Source organism: Bufo gargarizans, chromosome 5, assembly GCF_014858855.1.
Source record: "Bufo gargarizans isolate SCDJY-AF-19 chromosome 5, ASM1485885v1, whole genome shotgun sequence".
In the NCBI taxonomy this organism is placed as follows: domain Eukaryota; kingdom Metazoa; phylum Chordata; class Amphibia; order Anura; family Bufonidae; genus Bufo; species Bufo gargarizans.
This window is the reverse complement of record NC_058084.1, coordinates 53,867,216-53,893,318: the sequence shown is the minus strand read 5'-3', so window position 1 is coordinate 53,893,318 and position 26,103 is coordinate 53,867,216. Positions and strand designations below refer to the sequence as shown.

The 26,103-nt window shown below is 44.7% G+C and overlaps 1 protein-coding gene across 1 annotated transcript in view; it reads right to left on the bottom strand.

The window, feature by feature from the left end:
- COL14A1 (collagen type XIV alpha 1 chain) overlaps positions 1 to 26,103 on the bottom strand; it is a 206,430-nt gene that overhangs the window by 176,190 nt on the left and 4,137 nt on the right. Inside the window, 1 exon segment of the mRNA XM_044294523.1 lies at positions 11,829 to 11,944. Coding sequence (XP_044150458.1) covers positions 11,829 to 11,916 — 88 coding nt within the window. The 5' untranslated portion in view covers positions 11,917 to 11,944.

The following is a 26,103-nucleotide window of genomic DNA, read 5'->3' as shown; positions in this document are numbered from 1 at the left end:
TGCACCCTTGTTTCACTGCATGGCCCTAGGGAGCAATAGTGTAAGGAAAGGCACTGTGATTGACTGTAACAGCCAGAGCCACTATCACTCCCATCCTACAATCCTCCTAGGCTTGCATCTTTGGACCATAAAGTCATCATAGTTTTGCAAATTTTTGACTATTATATGTTGCCCCACTCAGGGCTCCAGATGGCAACCAAAATAGTCGCAAATGCGACTGAGAATTGCTAAATGGCGACAAGACTTTGTAGTCTTGTCGCCATTTGCGCCTAGACCTCTGCCGCTTTCACATTACTGACATGGCACGCGCTGCTGTCAGCGCGTGCCATGTTCTTCTCAACAGCACAGGGGAGAAGGAGGCAGCCCCTCCCCCCTGTGCCGCTGCTGCCGCTGCCACCAATGGGCTGATAGAAGTGAGGAGGAGGGGAGGAGCTGTGGCCACTGCGCCACCAATGAATATCCTTTATGCTTAATACAAATGCAGGCTGCGGGTGCTTGACATATCCCATACCCGGCACACTGAGCCACTGTGACTGCGCGCTGCGATCCGCTGCTATTAAGTTTAAATCACCCCTTGCCCAATTTTACATCTAAGATATATAAACAATAAAAAAAAATTACATATCGCTACGCCCGAAAAAGTGTGAACTATTAAAATATTTTAAAATATCTCCTATGTGGTGAATGCCGTAACAGAAAAAAATGAAAAAACGTGCAATTTGCAATTTTTTTGTCACCTTGTTCCAACAAAAATTAGGTTAGGACTGTTCTATTAGGGTCCAGACATTCCATAAAATCTGGAATGCACACGGCTTTTTTGGTGTTTTATTTTTTTCACGTGGTATATAGAGTATAGCAAATCTTTTTTATGGTATCGAAATCTAGTCAAAATTTTGGTATCATGACAAACCTAGGTAAGACGTGTGTTTTTTTTATTTTTATTATACCGTAATTATATGTATTTTAAGTTTGGCGACTAAATATTTTAGTTTGGCTCCTAAATTTTTCAGGTTAGGAGCCAATGGCTCCTTGATATTTTTTTTTGTCTGGAGCCCTGCCACTGCTCCAGCTCTATGTCTTCACTGGGCAGTAGTAAAGAAGTAGAAGTGTCATGATAAGGAGTACCAGACCTCAATAGTAGAACCTGAAGATATACTAGAAAGAAGCAAGTCGTAATTCATTGAGGAAAATGTAGAAAAAAATGTGCTTTTTCAAAAATTTCAGCAGTCATGTGAACACACCTTAAAAAAAGTATATTGTTGCAAGTCATTGGCTCCAAAGTCAACTCTAAATGGGGTTGTCTTCTGCAGGAACTTTGAGGTTCATTATCGCGTCAGAGTCTGGGTCTTTAGGAGGGTCTCCTGCTACAAAGATGGGCCACTGTGATCTTGAACAAAGGTCACAAAGACTTGGGGTTGTACTTCATCCGTGCACACTCTGACTATAAGAAATATATAGGTGAAGGTCTTCGGAATGACTAATCGGGTACCTAACATGTCAAATTAATGACTACTCTGTGGACTTCCATACCAGAAGCCAAAAAAGTCAGGCTACAGGGCAGTTTCATATCAATCTGTTTGGCCTATTGGATAACATTAATGCAGTAAAGAAGGAAGGGAGTCTCTTGCATGGGACCCCAGCTGTTAACCAGCAGCTTCAATTAGGGGGGTCTAAAGAGACTAGTATGTCTTCATTGGCCCTCTATTTTCATTGGGTATGGTGAAGTACTTCAGTTCAAAAGCAATCAAGAGTACCCAAATGAAAACAGCTGATCATAAGAAGATTTTTCATGTGAGAAGGGATTGTCAAAAGTGGACAAACCCTTCAATATGGCACGTCAAGTAAAAGTAAGTTGATCCCACTGATGGTCTCATGAAGTGCCCCAGTGTCTACTACTAGAACTAGAATGTGGATCGGACATGTTGAAGTTCTACATTCCCATTCCCAATAATTCTGGTCCTTTTTTCCACTGGATTGTAAGGAAGTGATGTCTGACAGTGGATTGATGTTGCCTCCATATTGGCATAAATATGGTTTTGGGCAATAAAAGTATTTATGTTAACAGTGGAGTAGGAAGAAATAACTGTTGTTCGAATGCATGTGTTTATATAGCATTAAATTTGTCCTTTTTCATTAAGTTGTCAAAATTGGTTCAGCCATTTCTAGTATTTGTATGGTAACAATCAAAATGTCTGCCATTTCTGCATCTACAGGGGCTGTAAACTCTTTTAGAAACTTCTGAACGACAAATCTAGCCTCAGATGTACCTGAGCTTCTGTTTAAAAGAGCCTTATCAGCATGGGCCCATCCAAGTCCAGTGGGCCTTGCCATTTGCTAAGCACTGGTGCCAGCCATGCTGCCTAATTATGTAGAAGCACATGCCCAGTTGATATATAACTAGGTAGAAAATAACCGCTGAGGAGGAATATGATCCCCGTCATTGCAACCCAACTTTCGCAGACAAGATCAACAAACATACCCATCCTCAAAAAGCCTTCACTTGACCCATCTTCTTTGTCCAGTTATCGCCCCATATCACTTCTTCCGTATGCCTCAAAGCTACTTGAACAACATGTCCATTCTGAACTGTCCTCTCACCTCTCCTCCTGCTCCCTCTTTGACCGCCTACAATCTGGCTTCCGACCCCACCACTTGACTGAGACTGCCCTTACCAAAGTCACCAATGACCTACTAACAGCCAAAACCAAGAAACAATACTCTGTCCTCCTTCTCCTTGACTTGTCCTCTGCCTTCAACACTGTTGACCACTCCCTTCTGTTGCAAACTCTCTCATCTCTTGGCTTCACTGACCTGGCCCTCTCCTGGATCACATCATACCTGACAGAATAGACATTTTGCATCTCCCACTCCCGCACCATCTCCTCGTCTCATTCCCTCTCTGTTGGTGTCCCGCAAGGCTCTGTCCTAGGACCCCTGCTCTTCTCTATCTACACTTTTGGCCTGGGACAGCTTATAGAGTCCCATGGCTTTCAGTATCACTCTAATACTGACGACACACAAATCTACCTCTCTAGTCCAGACATCACCACCTTACTATCAAGAATCCCACAATGTCTATCTTCTATATCATCCTTCTTCGCCTTTCGCTTTCTAAAACTTAACATGGATAAAACAGAACTCATCATCTCTCCCCCATCTTGCTCAACCCCCCAACAGACCTATCTATCACGATCAATGGCTGCACACTATCCCCGGTCAACCAAGTCCGCTGCCTTGGAGTGACCTTGGATTCTGCCCTTGCGACCGCACATCCAAGCCCTTTCCACCACCTGCCGCCTCCAACTCAAAAACATCTCCAGCATCCGCTCTTTCCTCAACTTTGAATCTGCAAAAATGCTTGTACATGCCCTCATCATCTCCCGCCTGGACTACTGCAACATTCTCCTCTGTGGCCTCCCATCTAGCACTCTCGCACCCCTCCAATCTATCCTCAACTCTGCTGCCCGACTAATCCACCTCTCACCCTATTACTCCTCTGCCTCTCCCCTCTGCCAATCCCTTCACTGGCTCCCCATTGCCCAGCGAATTCAATTCAAAGTACTAACAAATACATACAAGGCCGTCCACAACTTGTCCCCTCCCTACTCTATGAGCTACTTTCCCGATACATCCCCACACACACTCTCCGATCCTCACAAGACCTCTTTCTCTCCTCTCCTCTTATCACCTCTTCCCACAATCGCCTCCAGGATTACTCAGGTGCATCCCCCACACTCTGGAACTCGCTACCCCAACATATCAGACTCTCACCTACAGTGGAATCCTTCAAAAGAAACCTGAAAACCCACCTCTTCAGACAAGCTTACAACCAGTGACCCTGCTGCCTCTATACCGCCATGACCAATTTCACCCGCACCTACTGTGTCCTTCTCCCATGCCATGTAGATTGTAAGCCCTCACGGGCAGGGCCCTCTCTCCTTCTGTACCAGTTTGTAACTCGTCTTGTTTCTGATTAGTGCAATTGTCTGTATTATGTATGTGCACCGCTTATCATATGTACAGCGCTATGGAATGAATGGCGCTTTAATAATAAATAATAATAATAACATACGAGATCTCTGATTAACAACCTGAAAGAAAAGACTTCTAATTACTGGCAATTTTTCAGCACCATCATCATCATACAGGACAAGACTTTGTTTTCTGTCCTGGATAACGGAAACCAGACGGATCCGTTATGCTTCCCTATAGATATCTATCTATGATGGATAAAAAGCAATGCCTCTAAAGGTTTCCGTTTTGATTTCCGTCTTATAAATTCCGTTATAACCATGCTATAACGGAAAGCAGTAACGGAATTCATAACGTTGATGTGAACCCGTCCTAAGTTACTTGTATTAGGTTACTACACATCATAAATGTCACTTCATGTGATGAGACAACCCCTTTAAGGTTTTATGAGGTTTAAGGCCTCTTTCACACAAGCGTGACGGATTAGGTCCGGATGCGCTCAGTGAAACTCGCACCATTTTGCAGGGAAGTTCAGTCAGTTTTGTCTGTGATTGCGTTCAGTTGTTCGTTTTTTTCCCGCGCAAGTGCAATGCATTTTAATGCATTTTTCAAACGCGTGATAAAAAACTGAAGGTTTACAAACAACATCTCCTAGCAACCATCAGTGAAAAACGCATCCCATCCGCACTTGCTTCCGGATGCAATGCGTTTTTCACTGAAGCCCCATTCACTTCTAGGGGGAATATAGAACATGCTGCATTTTTCAGTCAATGCAGAACTGATGCATGAAAAAAACGCTCATGTACACAGACCCATTGAAATGAATGGGTGAGGATTTAGTTCGGGTGCTATGCGTTCACACAGAAACATAGACATGTTCTCGTCATGCATTGCACCCGCGCGGAAAACTCGCTCGTGTGAAAGGGGCCTAAGGTTCTATATTGTGGTGTTTTTCACTCCAGACATTTGCTATTTATTGATGCAGCTTGTACTGTTTAGCGAGATCCCCTGATTGAAAGCACTCACTTGCAGAACATATTTGCAAAAGCTGTTCCAATTAAATCAGGGCCCCATCTTTTAGCAGTTGACATCAAAGATACCCTTGGTTGACTTGGCACCATCTTTCACAACATATCACATAAGCCCTGATATTGGTAAGTAGAATCCAAAACACAAGACGTGGCACTGCAGACCACCCAACAGGGAAAATATCTGAACACTTTATTGGTTGCAGTAACTAACAAGGCATTTTGGGGATGGAAGGTTCACTGGCAACATCCCCGAAATGCGTTGTTCATTTCTGCAACCAATAAAGTGTTAAAATATTATCCCTGTTTAGTGGTCTGAAGTGCCCGTCTTGTGTTTTGGATTCTACTTCGGCTACTTTCACATTGGCGCTTTTACAGTCCGGCATGGGATCTCAAAACCACAGCAAAACGCTTCCATTATTATAATACAACCGGCTGCATCTGTTCATAAAGGATTTGGTTGTATTATATCGAAAATTAACATGCCAGATCCGGTAATAAAACCATTGTAAGTCAAAAGGTGCTGGATCCGGGTTTTTATGTTTGAAAAAAAATTAATCTGGCACCATTGTTCAGTTTCCCATGCCGCACACAAAAATGCTGCTTGCATTCTGGTGCACTCCATTCCAGTTGGTTCAGTTTTGTCCCGTGTAAGAAGGTACAAGAAATCATTGTGGATGGTAGGTACGCGTCACCGAGGTTCCTGGCCTCGGTGGAGTAAGAGCCGTTTTTTATGTGTCAGCAGCAGTTGCTGTTTGACACCTTGATACTTAGTATGGCTGTAATAGCTGATCCGGGATGGCTCTTACTGGGAGTAGTCAAAGTGCTGGGTGGGTGACTACTCCCCATTTTCTAGGCCGGGTTTTGCCAGGCGTAAAAAATGTTTTTCTTTTGCTTTCACGTGTGAATAAATACTGATGTTTTGAACCAAGAACTTGTACTTTGCTCTGTGCTGCACCCGCTAATCCTAACTACCAGGGCGAATCCCCACATTTGGTGGAGGATGCAGGCAAGCGCAGTGAGGCTGGCGTGAACGCCAATATATTTTTTGGTTTGCATTTTTGGGCATGGTTGTATGTCGTACATCAAACCAGCGGTATTACAACCCCAGGACTAAATGGAGGCTGTTGTGAAGGCCCTCGTAGAAGCTAATCTACAGCATCGAGAGACCAGCCTGCACCAACGGGAGGCTAATAAGCAGCAGCAAGAGACCAACTAGTTGCTGCTACAACACGTGATGGCTTTGCAGACCTCACTGAGGTCACGCGCACTCCGTTTAAATCTTCAACTGCCACCAGCCATATCTTCTGAGCTCAAGCAGTAAGGACTTGCCCCCTGAGCTGCCAGCCTGAAATAAATGTAGCTCAGCATTTCGAGCATTGAATGTGGACAGGGGTGAATTGGGAACTTAAAGTGGCCCTGGGCAAAAAACGAAAAGGAGCCCATGTTGTAGACGGGTCCAAATTGACAAAAGGCGGGCCAACACAAGTAGGTAGGGACAATACAAGTAGGGGTGCAGCAATAACATAGTGCAGCACAAAATTCCGCTCCAGCAGAACCAAATACCACAGCACATAATACTGCGCAGGATGGAGATACAGTTAAATTCAGGAGGTCACCTGTGCCTGCTGGCCAGTACTTGATGTACCTAGCATTAATTAATGCGGAGAGCATCAGATTGCTATGTACAAGACTGGTGGCCATGAGGAGGATTTAAGCGGCCCCTGTGCATTGGCCCCCCAGGAAATTTCCCTGTAGAGTCTATTCCCAGTCCATCCCTAAATAAGGAGATCTCTGGATCCATGTGAGGTACAAGGGCTGGTTCTAGCTTTCTTATAAAGCATGGCATAACCCCTTTAATAGATGAGGCTCCTAAAGAGTGGACCCCGTATATATCAAGTTAGAATTCTCTAGTAGTGGATGATAAATATCAAATTGCTTCCCTTGTATGTAAAGTGGGACTAATTCTAAACTCATGTAAAATCATCAGGCGTTATTGTATAATTTACCAGTATTTTATTGCAGTAACCTGGCAAATAGCTCCTTCTCTCTCTAGAAAATGGCTCAGCTCTCTCTGTCCCTGTCACAGCGAGAAGTCCCAGCACCAAAGTAGCTAAATTACATCCAGCAGAATAAGGGCTCATTCAGACGGCCGTATGTTATTTACAGTCCGCAAATATCTGGATCAGTTGTTCAGCAAAATCTAATGCATGTCCGCAAAAAAAAAAAACGGAATGTATGTTTCTGTATCTCTTCCGTATTTTGAGGATACGCAAAAAAAATAAACGTAAAGTATCATTTTAATAAAGATTCAAAGGTGACATGACAGGGCATTAAATATGGATTGCATACGGAAGACATTCTGTGGGCAATCGGCATTTTTGCGGAACCATAGACTTGAATGGGGCCATGGACCCAATTTTGCGAACAAATATAGGGCATGTTCTATCTTTTCTGTGGACATACGGAAGCGGATAGTACACGGTGTGCTATCTATGGATCTTGCGGTCCAATAGAAATGAATGGGTCTACGTCTGTTCCGCAAACATGCGGAACGGATGCAGAAAGAAAAATACGGTTGTGTGGATGGGCCCTAATCCTCAACTGTTATTATGCACTCAGCAGACACATCGCTATTGAAAAGTTATGATTTTGATTGACAGAGGAGGCGATTTACAACCTTTTACTAAAAAAAGTATTTTCTGATCTTTCAATATCAGCTCTAACCGTCCACTATATCCTCATTTTGAATGATATTCTATGGCGACATTGCTCATCTATCCCTTGATGTATGTGTCTATTATGTTTCAATGCTCACGGCTGTGTACAGTTATTTCCCAGCACAGGATGGGGGCATAACAGCACCTGTAGTTTAAAGGGACTCTGTCACCACTTTCTAACCCCCACTTTTAAAACTATAGTTCTGTCCATGGAGCCCCTGTGATTTCAATGGTGTTGTTATATGCGAAATCCGCAGGCTCGTTTTGATAAAAAAAGCTTTTATCTAACCTGTCAGTCATGAGGATAAGGTGCCCGGGGCGTTTCTCCCGGTCTGAACATGCCGCCGCCGCCGCCGTTGGTGCCCAGCTCCTCCTCTGCCTTGAATTTGCGCCGCCTGAATGTCAAGAAATACGCCTCCGGCTCTCCCTCAGTCCCCCCTCCTTTTCCAAAATTTCGCGCGTGCGCACAGGCCTGTGCCTGATGCGCCCGTGCAGACTTTACGATTCAGCCTCATTGAGCGAAGTGCGCATGCGCATGCGCACTTCGCTCAACCTCCCGATAACGCGAACACTGCTGCACGCGCGGGATCTTAGAAAAGAAGGAGGGGGACTGAGGGAGAGCCGGAGGCGTATTTCTTCACATTCAGGCGGCGCTAATTCAAGGCAGAGGAGGAGCTGGGCACCAACGGCGGCGGCGGCGGGCGGCATGTTCAGACCAGGAGAAACGCCCTGGGCACCTTATCCTCATGACTGACAGGTTAGATAAAAGTTTTTTTTATCAAAACGAGCCTGCGGATTTCGCATATAACAACACCATTGAAATCACAGGGGCTCCATGGACAGAACTATAGTTTTAAAAGTGGGGGTTAGAAAGTGGTGACAGAGTCCCTTTAAGAGCGGAGCCATCAATCTTACTACAGTCCCTCGTACAGTCCATACAGTAAAGGATGTCGTATTTTTTCCGAGTTGTTCAAAAGAAACAAGAAGTGATGAGAGAAGTATTTAAAAATTTGATTCAGCTGAGTTTTACAAAAAAATGTGCTTTGTGACAAATCACTTCGTCATGAAGCGCATTTCTTTGCAAGCAGTGGGTGCAATGACAGGGACCTGTGATTGCGCTGCCCCCCCCCCCCTTAATTGTACCCCTTAGATGCCGCGTTCATAGCTGATCGCTGCATCTGGCGGCAATAATACAGTGTAAAATAAAAAAAAGAATTTGTTTGCAAAGAGCCGGACGCCTCCATATTGATTGAAGATCTAGCGCGTCATCTTGCGCAGCCTTTGATGATGTCATCACGTTGGCCGGTGTGGTGTCGTCAAATGTTACCGCGCACAGGATTTCGTGCGAGATCTTTAATCAAGATGGTGGCGGTAAACTCTTCGCTCTCAGATTGCTGGGGAAAGTATGATTTTTTATTTTTATTTTTACCGCCATTCAGGGAAAATTGATTCACTACCATTAAGGCCTCATGCACAGGACCGTTGTTTGCTTCCGCGTCCGTGCCGCCGATTTTAGCGTTTCAGGTGCAGGCCCATTCATTTCTATGGAGCCGTTGAAAATGCGGATAGTGCACCGTTTGCCATCCGCGTCTGTGATCCGTGGTTCCAGTCCGTCAAAAAAATATAACCTGTCCTATTCTTGTCCGCGGAAAACGACGGTTTGCAGACCCATTCAAGTCAATGGGACCGCTAAAAAACGCGGAGGCACACAAGATTGTCTTCCGCGTCCGTTTTATTCCTATCATTTGCATGGCAAACCTGTCTTAGATATTTTTTTTACCTTCCTTTATGTCTGGTGGTCCTCCAAAAATAAAGGAAGACACACGGAAACAAAAACGGAAACGGATCACGGAACCCCGTTTTGCGGAACGGAACACAACAACGGTCGTGTGCATGAGGCCTAAGCACGAGGGAATTCGGCTTTGCGGCGCATCAAATTTTCCCTGAAATTCGGATCGTGGAGTTTGATTCGCTCAACACTAAAAGACACCTTCTCCATAAACTGCTAGTGCAATATCTTTAAGTGACCGGTAGAGGATCCTCACGACTAACAATATGGTACCTTAAAGAGGACCTTTCACTACTCTACAAACGAAAAACTAACTATACCTGTGGGCAGAGCGGCGCCCAGGGGTCCCCCTGCACTTACTAGCAAGTCTGGGCGCCGCTCCGTTCGCCCGGTATAGGCTCCGGTGCCTGCGCTCCCTCTGACTGTTTTCTTGTAGGAGGCGTGTCCCTTGCTGCACTGCTGGCCAATCGCAGCGCACAGCTCATAGCCAGGCTATGAGCTGTGCGCTGCGATTGGCCAGCAGTGCAGCAAGGGACTGGGTGAAAAGAATATTTTTCGTCCAATCCTTTTGCTCCTCCAGGAAATAATCCGCCAGAAGTGTCTGCTCCGTTCTCCCCATAGAAAACACATACATGGTCAGTCGTGGGAGGGAGTCGAGAGAGATAGCTATTGGCGGAACGACAGCTATTGAATGTGTCTGCGCAGATTTCAGGTGCCCGTGCTCAAGATAAAAGTTAACCAGGGAGCTAAAGGTGGCCATACACATTAGACAGAAGTTGGCTGATGGTTGAACAGAAGTTGAACAAACAAACATCTGAGGAACGATTATTTTGCAGACACGGCCATACACATTTTAGTCCATATTGGCCGTTATAGCTGTTATAATCGGCCATACATGTTCCAGCCGGGTGACGGGCGAAAGATTTTTTGGAACATTCTTTCAAAGAAAGATCTTTTTTTCCACTAACGTTTTTTCTTTGAACAAAGAATCTTTCGTTCGACTATCCGATGAAATTATTAAAGACAACAACTTATTTTTCATGCTCTGTCATTGTAATCGACCAATAATAATAATTATTATTATTGTTATTATTCGATTAAAATTATCATTGTTAAATTTCACCCGACGAACATTCGTTTGGTTGAAATTGTCAGTTTTGATCATTGTTAGACTGAAGTGCTTTATTCACACTGGGGCTCAGGCTATTGTTGGAGGTACAGGATATGTTGGTAGTAATTCCTAATTAGAGATGAGAAAATTTCATATTTTGAAATTCGTTCACACTTCGTTTGGTGGTAAAAAGTGAATTGAGTTATGGATTCTGTTACCACGGACCATAACGCAATTCTATGACGGAATGCATAACGGAATGCCTTTAGAGGCATTCCGTTATTCATTCCGTCATAATCTAAGTCTATGGGCTGCAAAACGGATCAGTTGTGCAGCCCATAGACTTATATTATGGCGGAATGAATAATGGAATGCCTCTAAAGCAGGCATTCTCAACCTGCGGCCCTCTAGCTGTTGTAAAACTACAACTCCCAGAATGCCCTGCTGTAGGCTGATAGCTGTAGGCTGTTCGGGAATGCTGAGAGTTGTAGTTTTGCAACAGCTGGAGGGCCGCAGGTTGAGCATGCCTGCTTTAAAGGCATTCGGTTATGCATTCCATCATAGAATCGCGTTATGGTCCATGGGGTTTTGCAAAGTATACATTTTTCGCAGGATGCCTGTATCGGAAAGCGCAGCAGACTGTACTTCTCTATACATTTACAATAGATACTTAACCAGAGGCTTCTTCAGGTCCATTGGGATTACACATAAAATGTGCTGCAAATGCAGGGTTAACAGTCTTGACTCTGTGTATGGCTTGATTGACTACTGATACCTTCTGAATAGCCATGGCAAATACATAACCCAAGCTCATAACATGCAAAACACAATGTAGTCCACATCTACCATAAAGACAATCAGAAAATTATAACAAAAAATATAAAAAAAACTATGCAAAAAGGTGAAGATAAGATCAGTCCTGCAAATATAGATCACGCAGGTCAATCAACCAGTCCTGAATATTTAGGCAATGATACAACACGTATGAAGAAGACATAAATCCTGCAAAGAAATGATCCTTATTATACAGTATAATCTAGTATAAACCATCATCTACTAAAACATTAAGCAACTATACAGTTATACAGTATGTCACACATATACACAACTACAATATAATATTCACATTAGATACGTTTGACCTCTGCACACCAGATAACCGGGGGACATAATACAGATTGAGTATAATGCACACCTACGATAATTACCTTGACTCTGCCCAAGATTGGATAAGAAAAATGTCACCGCAAGGAGCGACACAAAGGCCATCGTGTGTGCACTGCGCCCCGTCCTCATTTTATCTGCTGGAACTCAGTAAGCAAATCTGCAAAAAATAAAAAAAAAGGTGTTAATATAAATTAGAGTATGTAATGTGGCAACACCTGCACAAATGTATGCACGTAAATATGTGACTGTGTGTAGTGAGTGTGCATGCCAGTGTGAGGTCAGTGCGTGCGTGTACGGATGAATATAGCGGATGTGCGCCTGCCTTCGTGTATGTACCGTATGTGGTGAGTGTGCATAAGTGAGCATGCATGTCAATAGTGTGCATGTGTGTGCCTGTCTGATGGAAGTGCCTGTATGTAGTGTGTGTGTCTCTATTTTTTAAGCCTATACTGTTTTTCTTACTTTTAAAAATAGGCTAGATATTGTGATATGTAGAGATATTGCGCCATTTGTCTCAATATCAATATCATTAGAAATTTGCTGTTTTTTGCCTAACCTTAGCCAACACTACTGAACAGTTTCTGTCCGCATCCAATCAGCATTTTTGGCGGATCGGACCCTGACCCATTCATTTCAATGGGGCAGCAAAAGTGTGCTATTGTAACACCCCAGAGTTGTGTTACTACACGCCTCTACCCCGCTACTATCTCCTAGGAGCCTTTATACTGTCATCAGATATGATTTTGCTCATGTCTTCCACAAATGTGCATCTAAATCTATGTTAAATGCAATTGTTCATGTAATTAGCCTGGTTACCAGCAGGTGGCAGCAACTCATTGACAGGGACCAGTTACAGTTTAGGGTATCTGAGCTGGAATGGATTGTTCCAGCTTAGCTCCCCCTGTGTGGAGAAGTGGGCTGGACCCACATCCTGCAGTATGGGTGGAGAAGCAAGTTTAAGTCAGTGCCAGCCACCCCCTGCTAGGGAAAGGCTGTGTGATAGTGTTCAGGAGAACCCCTTCTTAGGGAAGACAGCAAGGACCTAGTCTCGGCTGAGACGTGGCCATATACCCAGTCTGAGCACCTTCAGCTCTGCTGGATGAGGAGAGCAGAAACTACAGACATACTCCAGAGTTCCAGGAAGAAAGCATTCCCTGAGAATCCATCTGTGAGATAAGTCCAGTGCCTAGGAGAAGCCTGTTCCTCCTCAGCTAGCCTGACCCCACACAGCAGAAGTTAGTGATAAGTGCAGAAGCTAATCCTGCCACAGTTACAGAGTTACCAAGCAGACGTTTATCCTGCAAGCTCCACATTTAAAGCAGAAGTACTCATTCCTGCCAATCATTGTCAAAACCTGCTGGGACCAAGAGACCAAAGCTGTATACTGTTCTGGATGCAAGTTATTCCAAGTAAAGTAACGTTTGAACTTCACCTAAAGTTCTGGACATCATTTATTCTGCAAAATTCCTCTATTACTCCTACTATCACCACACTCACATTTATTGCAAGTGAGCCAGGAGCCAGGAGTCCAGCCGTACCCAGGTAGGAGACCCTGTAACACAACTACCACCAAACTACAGAGACATTATAGGCCATTACACCACTCTGGCATTCCTAATCTGGGACGTGCGTTATAACACCTTGGAAGGGCCCTGGGATAGTACCCTGCGCACGCTGCAATAGGCGTCACGACAAATACTGAATATTATCCACCCGTACCTGGCCACTGCACTATCCACATCCATCTGTCCATTCCGCAGCCCGCATAGAAGGTAGAACATGTCCTATTCTTGTCCTGAGGATAGGTCATTAATATAAAAAGGCAGACAACCCCTTTAAGATGACACCTTAAAGAGGAGCTGTCCCCTCTCCTGACATATTTTTCACTACATGCATCCCTCATGTAATACCAATTCTGGAGCATCTATTCTTATGACTCTATGTTGTACCATTCCCCTATTATTCCTGATAGAAATGTATGAATTCATTGCTGGCAGTCTGCAATGAAGGTCCATTAGGTCCATTTGGGTATTACCAGTTGGTGGGTGTGCTTGCACAGTCTGATACTGGCAGCACTCATTGGATAGTGCCAGACTGTGCAGGTGACACCCATCTGGACCTTTTTTTTGTAGACTGCTGGTAACTCATTCATCAACTTCTAGAAGGAATAATAGAGGAACTGCACAACATAGAGTCATAAGAATAGAAGCTCCAGAATTATTACATGGGGGATGCAAGTAGTTACTAAAAGAGACACGTCAGGAGAAGTGATAGCTCTTCTTTATAGGGGTTATCCGACACTAACAAATGCTCCCCCATATGCCGGGCCCCTCACACCGATTCTACTTCGCTGGCTCCCCGCACCCTGCACCGCTCCTGGTCCCCGCACCGTCGCTGCTGCTTCTCCCTGTGCACGAATGAAAACATCCGGTGTCAGGAGGGGGGGGGGGGGGCAGACAATGGCAGGCGGTGATGGGGATGTGCCTCCCTAGTATTGCGGGATAACCCCTTTAATGAGTCCCTACCCTTTTGATTAAAGAATGCCTTTCAGCTCCCTAGACATGTCTGTTTAATCATAATTGCAGTCTCCATAATATAATTATTCTGTATATTTTTTTCTTAACTGTCTCTATTACTCCTCCTAAAAATGTATGACTAGAGTGACAATTAGGTCTTATCAGTTGAGGGGTGTCTCTACATACTCTGACATTGTCCGTTCACTGCTGACTGTGCAGGTTCATACTGTTCTGACAAGTGAAATGGTAACACCCAGTAGTTAATCTAGTCATTAATTTCTAGGAGGAATAATAGAGGAATAGTGCAATCCAGCATTAGAAGTAATGACGTTCCAGAATTTTCATTACATGGGGGATGGAAATATTTACTAAAACAAACATGTCAGGAGAGGGGACGGGAGCTCTTTTAATCAGACACCTCCTTATTGGCGAGTTATGCATTTGATTGCTATTAAAATCAACAAGAACTACAATAAAGGAACCAAACTAATGGCACACATCAAAATTAAATACAAATATAACTTTATTGAAACACGATTAAGACTACTTTCACACTTGCGGCAGGACGGATCCGACAGGCTGTTCACCATGTCGGATCCGTCCTGCGGCTATTTCGCCGCCGCTCCGTCCCCATTGACTATATCGGGGATGGGGGCGGAGCTCCGGCGCAGCACGGCGGTGCACAGCGAAAGCCGCCGGACTAAAAAGTCCTGCATGTCCTACTTTTTAGTCCGGCTGCTTTCGCCGAGCATAATGGGGACGGAGCGCGGTCCGGCGGCACAGGCGAAATAGCCGCAGGACGGATCCGACATGGTGAACAGCCTGTCGGATCCGTCCTGCCGCAAGTGTGAAAGTAGCCTAAAAGAATCATGCAACTGCTGCTCCCACTGCACTGTGATTGACAGATGTAATCACGTTTACACTGCCTGACCCTGTCAATTATAGTACAGAGAGCACAGCAATTGCACAGAGAGCAGAGACTCTAGGTGTAATGACAACGCCCCCATTGCTCCTAGAGGCTCCGCTCTCTCTGCCGTGCCCTCTGTACTTTGATTGAAAGGACCAGGAGTGATGACGTTCTCACTGCTCGGCCCTGTCAATCAAAGTGGAGAGGTTACAGGCAGTTGCAGAGAGAGCAGAGCCTCTAGGTGTAATGGTAACGCCCCCGTTGCTCCTAGAGGCTCATTTGCATATATTAGAAGCTCAATTTTCTCAGCAATGCGGACACATATGAACATGAGACCAACACAGATGCCTTCAGCTGCCAAGTGCCACATGTAACAGGTCAGCCAGTGTCATAGGTACAAAACTGCTGACAGATGCCCTTTAAGCCATTTTTTTATCAGTTTAATAAGAATTTAGCTACAATGTTTATGAGCTGCAGGGATTTCAGAGATAAGAGCTACACATTGAGCCATCAGAGCAGCTCCCTAATTCAGTGCAAAGCAGAAAGCAATACACTGCAAGTGACAGCTGTAAAAAAAATAAATGTTGAAAACAATTAATAAATGATTTTTAGCCCAAAATGTATAAAAAACAGAATGATAATTTTTTTCCCCTTTAACAGTGACACAGTATGCAGTACCCTCCTAAGCTCCCCCTAGTGGTGACTACAGGCATAGAGAATTGTATCATGTAACTGTGATTTTGAAGGGGATTTGAAGATAAATTAAGAAATAAATCAGGACAGAATGTTGGAACTAAAATTCACATTGAGGTCTTTCTAGGTTCTAATCCAGTATAATAAAGAACTTTGCTATAAACCTAATACCTTGAGCCCGCAGGCCACCCTGTGTCTCACAGCTGTTGTAACGAGCCACAGGTTGGATAACACCGCCCCGTGCGACTTATAGGGATTACATAACCACCGACTTATAATGCATATACCTTAATTCTCTATATGATCTTATGGCAGGACGCTGGCAATGGTAGCACGCAGCCATCCAAACTATATCATCAGCCTCAATTACTCTATGAGTCAGCATTCGTTCATGCATCAGATAGCTGAGCTGAGTTTGTCATCTGGCACAGCGGATGGTATTATTATCATATGTATCTGGAGTGCTGTACAGGACTGTAGGTATGTCTACTACAATTTACCCTCCTTAGGGTAGGTTCATGCACAACGGATTTGCTGGAGTCATTTTCTGAAGCAAAGTAGCAGAACGCCTTAGTCAATTGACCCAAAAAAAAAAAAAACTGTATACTCCCCTTACCAATCCCCTGCTTCGATATGACGTACCCCTGATGCCCCAGACCTGGGGCTATCTGCAATTGTTATATTAAGTAATATGTTATGTACCGCAGCCGATGGGGTATGGATGGCATGGTTGGCAGGGACAGGGTTAACCACCCAGTTTCTCCTCTCTTGGTAGGAGTTCTAGCTAGGACAGTGAGGAGCAACTCCTAGGGCAAGAGATCCTTTTCTCCTGTGAGACCACTACTCCAGAGAGACTGCAAGAACACCAGGAAACCTGAAAAGATATAGCTTTCCAAAAGCGACATCATTATATAGACAGTGTTTAGCAACCACAGCTTTACAGACCCTGCTGCAGGTGAGGGACTGTGGTTCAGACACTCTTTACTATAGTTCCGTTCAGGAAAACTCAAAAGCCTGTTTTTTCATAAGTGGACACCTATAGCCACAAGTGCCAGCATACAGCTGTTAGACAGATGTTCAAGACAGAGGCATCAGCAAGATAGCATATCAGAGGTGTGGGGAGGGAAATTTCATTTTGTTCCAAACTACTGCTGGATATTTTATTCTTTGCACTAAGTAAAGAGAGACTTTTATTCTTTTACTTCTGGCCTGATTCTTTGCACCACCTTTCCACTGCACCCATCCCCAGGGACTGAAGCGAGGGAGTACACAGTAACCCATCATATGAAACTAGCCCCCCCCCCCCAATCCTCTGCAATGACTGCAGCTCCAGCAATAATGTTCCAACACCTGTGACCACTGCAGCCTGTGCTTGGCCGCAGCAGTCTTAAACATATGTTGTCATGCCATCAAATAGAGACCCATAGGAGACCAGGGAATCATCATGTCAGAGCAGCAGGGGAGCTCTAAGGTCAGTAAGCTGCTGTCTTTATTTTATGCATTTTTCCACACCTGCCGATTTTGCTGCAGATCCACAGAAATGTGGAAAGTTTGCAATCAATCTGCAAACTTTTAGTTTCAGAAATTTAAAAGCGAGTCCCATCGACCCCAAAGTTCTGACTCTGCGATGACATAAAAAGTCATTGTTTTTGGATAAGATGTGCTGCTATGTGCAAAAGTTGTGAAAAACAAATAAAACTACACATATTTGATATCGCCATAATCAACTGACTTATATAATAAAAGTACCACGCTAGTTATGCATGGCCAAAAAAGTGCAAAAACCAATAGTGGAATACGGTAGCTTTTTTCCCCCCCCATTACTGCAAATCAATCTGTAAGCGATATGTATGCCAAAAAAAAGAAAAGTTAATCGATAATCGTCCTTAAATATTTTTTTATTTTGCAAAATTACCCTGCCCTAGGAAAGGGCATCAGTATTAATGCCCCGGAGTACCCCTTTAATGGCTCATTTGAACCAAACTTTTCATATACATTCTAAAGTCTAAATTGACCGGAGGCGCATTCTGTCTGATATTCCCAGCTACTGTATCCAAATCCTGTATAATCCATGCCCTACAGAAACTAATTATGGCTGACTACATAAGGTCCTGGGGAAGAAGGGGGGCTCTATGTTCTCACCTCTGTTTTTCAGCCCTGTGTCCCCTGCCTACTCATTACAATAGAAAATGCAAAAGGTATTAGACTTGTTAACAAAAATAGATGTAGCAGAGGTGACTTTGTAATTTTAATGTTTGGGGCTGCCTAGCTTTTGTCAACATAATGCAGCAGGTATACAGGTCCTTCTAAAAAAAATTAGCATATTGTGATAAAGTTCATTATTTTCTGTAATGTACTGATAAACATTAGACTTTCATATATTTTAGATTCATTACACTCCAACTGAAGTAGTTCAAGCCTTTTATTGTTTTAATATTGATGATTTTGGCATACAGCTCATGAAAACCCAAAATTCCTATCTAAAAAAATTAGCATATCATGAAAAGGTTCTCTAAACGAGCTATTAACCTAATCATCTGAATCAACTAATTAACTCTAAACACCTGCAAAAGATTCCTGAGGCTTTTAAAAACTCCCAGCCTGGTTCTTTACTCAAAACCGCAATCATGGGTAAGACTGCCGACCTGACTGCTGTCCAGAAGGCCATCATTGACAACCTCAAGCAAGAGGGTAAGACACAGAAAGAAATTTCTGAACGAATAGGCTGTTCCCAGAGTGCTGTATCAAGGCACCTCTGTGGGAAGTCTGTGGGAAGGAAAAAGTGTGGCAGAAAACGCTGCACAACGAGAAGAGGTGACCGGACCCTGAGGAAGATTGTGGAGAAGGACCGATTCCAGACCTTGGGGGACCTGCGGAAGCAGTGGACTGAGTCTGGAGTAGAAACATCCAGAGCCCCCGTGTACAGGCGTGTGCAGGAAATGGGCTACAGGTGCCGCATTCCCCAGAAGCAGCGGCAGAAGCGCCTGACCTGGGCTACAGAGAAGCAGCACTGGACTGTTGCATGTCATTCGGAAATCAAGGTGCCAGAGTCTGGAGGAAGACTGGGGAGAGGGAAATGCCAAAATGCCTGAAGTCCAGTGTCAAGTCCCCACAGTCAGTGATGGTCTGGGGTGCCATGTCAGCTGCTGGTGTTGGTCCACTGTGTTTTATCAAGGGCAGGGTCAATGCAGCTAGCTATCAGGAGATTTTGGAGCACTTCATGCTTCCATCTGCTGAAAAGCTTTATGGAGATGAAGATGTCATTTTTCAGCACGACCTGGCACCTGCTCACAGTGCCAAAACCACTGGTAAATGGTTTACTGACCATGGTATTACTGTGTTCAATTGGCCTGCCAACTCTCCTGACCTGAACCCCATAGAGAATCTGTGGGATATTGGGAAGAGAAAGTTGAGAGACGCAAGACCCAACACTCTGGATGAGCTTAAGGCCGCTATCGAAGCATCCTGGGCCTCCATAACACCTCAGCAGTGCCACAGGCTGATTGCCTCCATGCCACGCCGCATTGAAGCAGTCATTTCTGCAAAAGGATTCCCGACCAAGTATTGAGTGCAGAACTGAACATAATTATTTGAAGGTTGACTTTTTTTGTATTATAAACACTTTTCTTTTATTGGTCGGATGAAATATGCTAATTTTTTTTAGATAGGAATTTGGGGTTTTCATGAGCTGTATACCAAAATCATCAATATTAAAACAATAAAAGGCTTGAACTACTTCAGTTGTGTGTAATGAATCTAAAATATATGAAAGTCTAATGTTTATCAGTACATTACAGAAAATAATGAACTTTATCACAATATGCTAATTTTTTTTGAAGGACCTGTACTTAAAGGTGTATTCTGGTTAGATTATATATATAGTTCTCTCCAGTCTATAGAACATGGGATATCTATTACAATATTGGGGTTCAATCACCCACCGAACTCAAGAATGGGGGTCCTGTGTCCCTGAAATTAATAGAGTGTCAGGTCAAACTGAACCAATGACCACATGTACAATCTAATTAGACACTGGGTAACACCAATGCAGTCACCCAGAGAGGAGGCGAGGATGGGAGAAATGGTAGGGGCTATAATGGTTGTAGCAGTACTCAGAGTTCACGGTAGCAGTCCTCACTTTGGCGGTCCCCGGGCCATACACAGTGAATGAAGGGTGCACTCCTTGACTTTCTGGGACTCCTGCCTGATAGTAGTTGGGGTGCCCTTGATGTTAGGTGATTGGCAGTGTGCACGGCAGGAGGACCGGCGGACAGATGATGGAGTCAGTAGTCCGGCCCATTGGTTGCAATAAATAAAGTATTTCTTTACTAAATAAGTGATGGGCGTAGTAGTCCATATAGCAGCACAAGGCACAGTTCCAAAGTATATCACAGTCCAGTATAGTCTCCTCCCAATAGCTGTGAATGGGCAACAACAATGGTAGCAGTCAGGGCCAGCGCTAACATAAGGCAGACCAAGCGGCTGCCTTAGGGCGCACCCTGGGGGAGGGCGGAAAAATGAACCTTTTTTTTTTTTTTTCACTTACTTGTGAGTTTCGCCGCAGCGCCGCCGGATGCCCGCCCACCCCAGCCTGTGTTCGGCGGCAGCACGGTCACGGGATCAGGCCAGGGAGGTGTGACTGGCGAGTGGCGCAGTGGCGGCGGGCGGCAGCAGGGACTGGAGCTGACTGTCTGCGAGTCTGACTCACACACAGCCAGATTGTCGTAGCAGCAGGACAGGTGGGTAGGTGATCACTGATGAGCGCACTAGCGCCACAGCGCACGGCATAAATGTGTTTTAAAAAAATTATTACACAAACAACAATCATAAATAGAGGGGGGGATGGTGACCGTGATATGATGGGAGGGGGACAATGTCTGTAGTCTGTGACATAGGGATGGGGCCAGGGCCGGCCGGGAGGGGGGATGATGTGCCATGGGGGGGGGGACTGAAATGTGACACAATAGGGGGTAATGATGTGATCATGATGTGACACGAAGGGGGTGATGGGACATGGTTTGGAGGGGGGGAAGTGTGACATGGAGGGGGAGAAATCTGACATGGGGGGAGAAATCTGACATGGGGGGAGATATGTGACATGGGCGTGATGTGACAGAAGGGATTATGTAAAAAGAAGGGGGAGAAATGTGACATGGGGGGCTGATGGCTTACATGGGGGGTTTAATGGCTGATATGGGGGGCTATCGGCTGACATGGGGGCATGATGGCTGACATGGGGGCATGATGGCTGACATGGGGGCATGATGGCTGACATGGGGGGGTTTAATGGCTGATATGGGGGGCATGATGGCTGACATGGGGGCATGATGGATGGGGCTGATGTCTGACATGGGGACTGGTCTGAGGCATTGGAGGTCTGATCTGAGGTCTGATTAACATTGGGGGTCTGATTGCTGGTCTGACCTGAGGTGTAATGGAAAATATTTTTTTCTTATTATCCTCCTCTAAAACCTGGGTGCATCTTAGAGGGTGAAAAATACGGTCCTCAAACCAGCGATTGTCTAAAGCAGAGAGAAGATACCAGGACCACACAGAGGGGAAGCCAGCTGCTGGTAGTAGTAGTGCACCCTGACTCTCCTTCTAAGGACACTTTGCCGTCTTTCCACATAACCAAAGGCCCGCAGTTCTGTACTTGTTAACCCTTTCTGCAGTTTCTGGGCTGAGGGGTGCATAATTTTTATTCCGATGGCCTGTCTGTCTCAAGACTAATAGGTACTGGAGGCAATATACCCTTTCCACATCAGTTAGGTCTTTTGCCATAGACGAGCGGTACCTTGCTGTTGTTACTTTGTACAACCTTTATAGTTCTGGACCTTCTAAGATGGTGGCTCTCTTTCCTTCAGGGGTCCTCTGATAATAAACCTACTTCTTTGGCAGCTGTAGTCTCAGAGAGAAGGGTTCACTAGACTTGGAGCTAGTCTGCAGAAGCTTGCACCTGTAAGTCTGTAGCTCTGCTAAGACTCCACTTACTAACTAACTAAACAACCAGGGGGCAGACCAAGTCCATCGCCCAGGCAACCTACCAGGTTTGCCAGTATTAACTATATCTTGCCCATACATTGCTATTAAGAATATGTAGTGCCCTGGAGCAGGGGTACATTGACGTTTGGACATTTGCTCCTGTTTCCCCTATGCAAAGTCATCACCTTCCTTACTTTATTTCACTTGAAAGGGTACTTGCATTGACTTATACTGTTTAATACTGTGTAACAGCATTTTATATGTTTGCTTTGATATATATCCTGTTCAGTTGCACTGTATTTGCAAGGCTCTGTGGAAAGGGTTATTAAATACTGAGAGACTTTGGGGACTTTGAATGAGAAGCTGGTAATTTTCCACAGCTACTACAGGGTTTAAAGAGGACATTTCATCAGTTTAGCCCTAGTCTAACTACGGTCTTACCTTATAGGGCGGCCCCCACTGATGCCATGGCACTTTTTTTTCTCCAAAGACACCCCCCCCCCACGTTCGTCCGCTGTTGGCCCCGTTGATTTCGGCACCTTATATTATAATGAGCCGGCTAGGTTATACTAGGCGCAGACTCACAGTTTTGCTGGGGGCGGTTCTCTTCTCCCTGGCTGTGAGCGTATCCAATCAGAGCGCACCGCTCTTAGCTAGAGAGGAGCTCACCCTCCCCTCGGCTAAGAGCAGTGCGCTCTGATTGGATGCGCTCACAGCCAGGGAGAAGAGAACCACCCCCAGCGAAACTGCGAGTCTCCGCCTAGTATAACCGAGTTGTCTCATTATAATATAAGGTGCCGAAATCAACGGGGCCAACAGCGGATGAACGGGGGGGAGTTCTTTGGGGAAAAAAAAGTGCCATGGCATCAGTGGGGGCCGCCCTATAAGGTAAGACAATAATTAGACTAGGGCTAAACTGATGAAATGTCCTCTTTAAAGAAGAGCATGTTTTGGAGGGAAAAAAACCTGACTTGTTTACCACCAAAACCAGACAGACTGTCCTTTTGAATGTCTGGTTTTAGGTATGTTATTTCTGAAATCTTGTTTTTGTCTGGTGTGTTTGCCATGAGTATCATTGAAGCTCTAGTGTAAGACTATGACAGACGGGAGCTGTAACATTGTAATTGGTTGTGCTGAGTTTCTCCACTGCACCCCTCCCACTAGAAGGTTACAGTATAGCTAGAAATGGTATATAAGGATTGCAGTCAGAGCCCCTAGTGTCCTGCAGTTAAGGACCAGTGCTTGGAGGGGAGGACTCAACACATGGTGATGCCTCGACTGTATCCAAGGGACCTAGCGTAGCACTGGGGCCACCACAAACATTAAATTAACCCTTTTAGCAGCGTCCTCTGGGGCACTGCAGCAACCAGGTCACTGTTGCTGAGGCTAAGCAGCCATAAGCCACTACTTGTATGTCTCTATACAAATGCATCTGCCTAAAAGGGTATTAATAACATCCACATATCGTGAACTACCAGTCATCCAACTTGAAACCTGACTCTGCATTCACATTTAGAGATGGCCTTGCAGTTCGCATTTGCGGATCCGCACTTCCGCTTCAGTTTCTGCCAAAAAAATTTAACATGCCCTATTCTTAGTCCGCAATTGCAGACAAAGATTAGGCATTTTCTATTATAGTGCCGGCGATGTGTGGTCCACAAATTGCAGAATGCTCATTGCCGGTGTCCGTGTTTTGCGGAATCCGCAAAACACCTACGGACGCGTGAATGGACCCTCATAGTAACATTAATAAAGGTTCCGTTTTATCTTCATGTATATTCTAATGGATTGCCTTCCTTGTACAATGTTATAATATACTTTCTATGTTATAGTGCATTTGTATTGTGCGGCAGTTGTGTGCGGTTCTGCTGCTATACTGCAGGTATATAGAGGGACAAGCGTTATTGGAACAAACAATTTCTACTGGTGTGATATACCAGAAAACTTTCTTTATAGTGCATTTGGGTACTGTATAGTGCATTTGCGCATGCACGTACGCGAAAATTATATTGCCGATATTTTGCATTGAAATTTTTTTTATGGAGATCGCAAATTTGAATAATACATCTGGTATGTTCGCGAACTTACCAGATGTATTATTCGCGAGCTTGCGGTTCGCGAACATTTGATCGCGATCGCGTTCGTGAACCGGCCCAGCAGATGTTCATCCATCACTATTCACATTCCTTTCTGTCATCAGGGACGGGCCATAGACCCTACAGGGAAATTTCCAGGGGGCTGCCAGAGCCCTCCTCATGGCCAGTGACCGTAGGTGCCCTCATGAATTGACCTGTATTGCTGTCCTCAGGGCGGTGATACAGTTGAATACTGCAATGGGAGGGGGGGGGGGGGGTTGGGCAGTATTTTGTGCTGCCCTGTGGTATTTGGTTCTGCTGAGGTGGCATTTTGTGCACTTCATTTCGAAGACCAAAGCAGCAATGGGAGACCCCGTTGACGCTCCATACACCAGCGGTACTTCTGGAGCCTGGTCAAGAAGGGCTTTGACTGCTCCAGTTGGATTTTTAGTGCTCTCCTAATTCCCAAGCCGTTATCCTGATGATATATTCCTTATACAGTGTGGGTTCTCCAAAGTGGTCCCAATACTTCCAAAGATGATATTATGGCCGTAATGTAGAGGCAAACAAGTCCGCTCGTTCTGGTAACAATCCTGTAGAAATGCCACGCCGGTGGAGCGCCACAAACCAATCAGACGCCACCACTGCTGCTCTGGAGGCCACACCAGGACACACAATTCCAACACGTTTTGGAAAAACATGGTTTCCTTTTTCAGGGATAGTACTTAGCTGCTAGAGTGCCTAGCCTCAGCTGTACGTGGCCTGGTTGGTGTTACTGGTACCCCGCCGGCTTTCCAGGCTGTAATTGGTTCAGTCTTATTGGAAATAGCCATGTGCTGTAATGAAGCAGCGGTGCGCATGCTTGACCTTCTGCTCCTCTCATATGGGGCCCTAGATCTCATGATTGTGGAGGCTCAGTGGTCGGGCCCCCACCAGTCTAATAGTTGTCTCCTATCCTTTGAATAGAGAATAACCTTATCTAACTAGGAGTACCCCTTAAAGACCAAAGTCAGATAACATATCCAGACAACTTGAGCTCTGCTCCGTCTGACCAGCTCTGCACTGCGACAAGCCCAACTCTGCTACATCTATTTGTCAGAAAGTAATTGCTCATCCTGTATGAAAACACAGCAATTCCAGCACTTTGGACAGTATTTCTGTGCTCTTTGTTCTTAGATCCAGTTTTAGAAGGGAATTTGTAGGAAATGTCCAGTGTTTCAATTGACCTTATTTTTGCATCAGGTCCGAATGCAATTGTTCTCAATAGATATGAATTTGATACCACAATCTACTAACATTAATAAGACATTGGCACAAGGATAACTACCATGCTCAGCAATGCAGCCCAAAAGAATGAAATAATACTCCAGAGCTGCATTCACAATCTGCTTCAATGTCTGCACACAGCTGAACAATTAGATTTGCATTCTGAAAAGTGTTGTTTTTACAATGAGCTCTAAAGAGACTGCAAGCTGGAAAAACTAACTGTATTATAGGAGCTGAGCGAAGCTGTTAGAGGTGTAGATCACAACAAGCTTGACGGTTGCTTCCTGCAAAAACTACGAGAATAGTGAGTGCAGCTCTGGAGTATAATTCAGCATATGTCTCAGGATCAGCACAAGATAAGTAATGTATGTACACAGTGACTGCACCAGCAGAATAGTGAGTGCAGCTCTGGAGTATAACACAGGATGTAACTCAGGATCAGTACAGGATAAGTAATGTATGTACACAGTGACTGCACCAGCAGAATAGTGAGTGCAGCTCTGGAGTATAACACAGGATGTAACTCAGGATCAGTACAGGATAAGTAATGGAGTATATATTCAAGGTCGCTCAGCCGTTTGTTTTGTAATTAAATTCAAACAACATGAAGATAGATAGATAGATAGATAGATCGATAGATAGGTAGATAGATCGATAGATAGATAGATAGATAGAGATAGATAGATAGATAGATAGATATGAGATAGATAGATAGATAGATAGATAGATAGATAGAGATAGATAGAGATAGATAGATAGTAGAGATAGATAGAGATAGATAGTAGAGATAGATAGATATGAGAATGAAGTGGTCATCTCTCCTAGACTCTCAACAAACCTTTAGGGACACCCTTCCCCCAACGGCCTTTAAAATTTG